Below are 2546 nucleotides of genomic sequence, written 5' to 3' on the forward strand. Positions count from 1 at the left end.
ATGGAACCAAGCGACTCCCTCAAAGAATATAACGCCAGATACTGGGAAACTTTCAACGAGATCCTTGATTGCCAGACCAACCTAGCAATCAACCAATACAAGCGCGGTCTCCAGGTCGGACATAGACTGAGGGATTCGTTCACAATGAACCAACCAACTTCCATGGAGCTGTTGATGCAACGCATCAACGAGCACATTCGAGTAGAGGATGATGCGAATGCAGCCACCGCGAAGGCTAATCTGGTGGCAACCGACAAAAGAGTGGCCGAAAAAGTCCACACGATCGGACAAGAGACAAACTATCCAAATGACCGCGTAAGGGAATCAAACCGTGGTCCGGATTATAGAAATCAGCGTAAAGGTCACCGTAATGACCAAACAGATTATCCCCGTGATGACGCGGCAGAGGCAAACAAAAAGTTGAACGCTCGAATGGGCATCACCACAGTTTTTAAGATCCAAATTTACCGCATATTTAGTGAAATCTGCAACGAGATTTACGTCCGATTTCTGGCTAAGTTAGGCGATGCGCAGAAGGGCTTCAATCCGCGGTACCGCTGCACATTTCATAAGGAGTGAGGGCACCGGACGGAGGACTGTCTGCCCCTGAAGCAACACTTGGAGGAGTTGGTCGCCGCCAGTTACTTGGACCGTTACATCGACGGGGGCATCAGGGCCGCACACCATGCTCCGGCTGAGCTAAGTGGTTTAGATGTCTAGAAACGCCTCCCCATGTAGTGGTCAATGTGATCCACGGTATAGTTGAGCCAGCGCGGGTATGCGAGCTCCGAGAGATGATCAAAAAAGTGGAACATATGAGGGAAGTTCTGTCAGCCCAGCCCATGGTCAAAAGAGGCAAGATCGAGGAGAAAAATGTGCTTAGCTTCTCAAGCAGGGATCTTGAGTGCATTCAAACAATGCATAATGATGCTTTGATGGTAACCCTTCGCGTTAGGGACTTTGATGTTAAGCGCATTTTGATCGACCAAGGCAGCTCGGTCGAGATCATGTTCTACGATGCCTTCAAGTAGCTCAAACTCAGAGATACAGACTTGGCTCTGGCAACTTCGCCACTAGTCGATTTTAACTCACAACCGGAGTGGCCAATAGGAAAGATAATCCTACCGGTCAAAGCCGGACCCGTGGTCAAGCAGGTGGAGGTCTGGGTGTTGAAGGTGTCGTCCACATACAATCTGATCCTAGGTAAGGGATGGCTTCATGCCATGCAAGCGGTGGCATCGACCTACCACCAGGTTATGAGGTTTCCCTCGGCCACAGGGAAAGTTGAGGAGATTTGGGGTGATCAAGTCATGGCTAAGCAGTATTTCATGGTAGTGAATGGGAGCCGAGCAGCCAAAGGCTTCGTGCAAATAATAGAAGGCCCAGAAGATCAAAGTGTCCTAGATGATGTGGGCACTAGGGTCGAGGAAAAGGCTGTTGAAGATTTGGTGGAGGCGCGGATCAACACAGAGAATCCTGACAAGTTCTTTTTGGTGGGATCTAGCCTGACCGTCCAAGAAATGACGAAGATGGTGGAGTTCTTGGTGGCGAATATTGAAGTATTTGCATGAACACCATACGACATGCTTGGCATTGATCCAAGCTTTATTTGCCACCAACTGAATGTCTTCCCGGACGCACGTCCTGTCAGTCAAAGAACGAGGAGATTAGCCGCCGAGGTAGTTGCAGAGGAAGTCAAAAACCTGCTGGAAGCTAGGGCAATCTAGGAAGTGCACTACCCTCGGTGGGTTTCAAACATGGTCGTGGTACCCAAAAAGAATAGAAAATGGCGAGTTTGCGTTGATTACAAGACGGTCAATCGAACTTGCCCTAAAGACAGTTTTCCTTTGCCCAGAATCGACCAGCTGGTGGATCTTACAGCCAGACACAACCGGCTCAGTTTCTTAGATGCCTATCGTGGTTATCCCCAAATCGCCATGCACGAACTCGATCGCAAGATAACCTCTTTCACGACGCCGAGGGGATTGTTCTGCTATAGAGTCATGCCATTTGGTTTGAAAAATGCTGAGGCGACTTTCCAGAGGATGGTGGCCAAGATGTTCGTCCCTCTATTTGGCCGCACGATGGAGGCTTACATCGACGACATGGTGGTCAAAAGAAAACATCAGGAGGACCACTTGACCAACCTAGCTGAGATGCTCGCCGTTCTTAAACAACACAAGCTACGCCTGAATGCGTCAAAGTACGCCTTCAGCGTGGGTCAGGGAAATTCCTGGGCTTCCTAGTCACCAACCGAGGCATCGGGACAGGCCCCTCACAAATCAGAGCCATACAAGAATTGAAGCAGCCCAACTCGGTAAAGGACGTACAACATCTTGTCGGTATGGAAGCCGCGCTTAACCGGTTCATAAGCTGTTCATCATATCGTTGCAGACCTTTCTTTCGAGCTTTGAAGTCCAAGTTTTCATGGGACGAAGAATGTGACAGGGCCTTGGCCGAGCTAAAGACATATTTGTCTTTCGCCCCACTCTTGTTGACACCCAAGCACGGCGAAGAACTCTACCTTTATTTGGCTGTTTCTTAAC

General features: G+C 49.4%; 1 protein-coding gene across 1 annotated transcript; it reads left to right on the plus strand.

Moving 5' to 3' along the window:
- LOC145824337 (uncharacterized) lies at positions 1-579 on the plus strand. Its single transcript, XM_082923980.1, has one exon. It carries the CDS (start codon positions 1-3, stop codon positions 577-579), a length of 579 nt encoding a protein of 192 aa, XP_082780106.1.
- The last annotated feature ends 1967 nt before the right edge of the window (positions 580-2546 follow it).

This window comes from Camellia sinensis, chromosome 4 (genome assembly GCF_055761805.1).
Source record: "Camellia sinensis isolate YWXY chromosome 4, ASM5576180v1, whole genome shotgun sequence".
Classification (NCBI taxonomy): domain Eukaryota; kingdom Viridiplantae; phylum Streptophyta; class Magnoliopsida; order Ericales; family Theaceae; genus Camellia; species Camellia sinensis.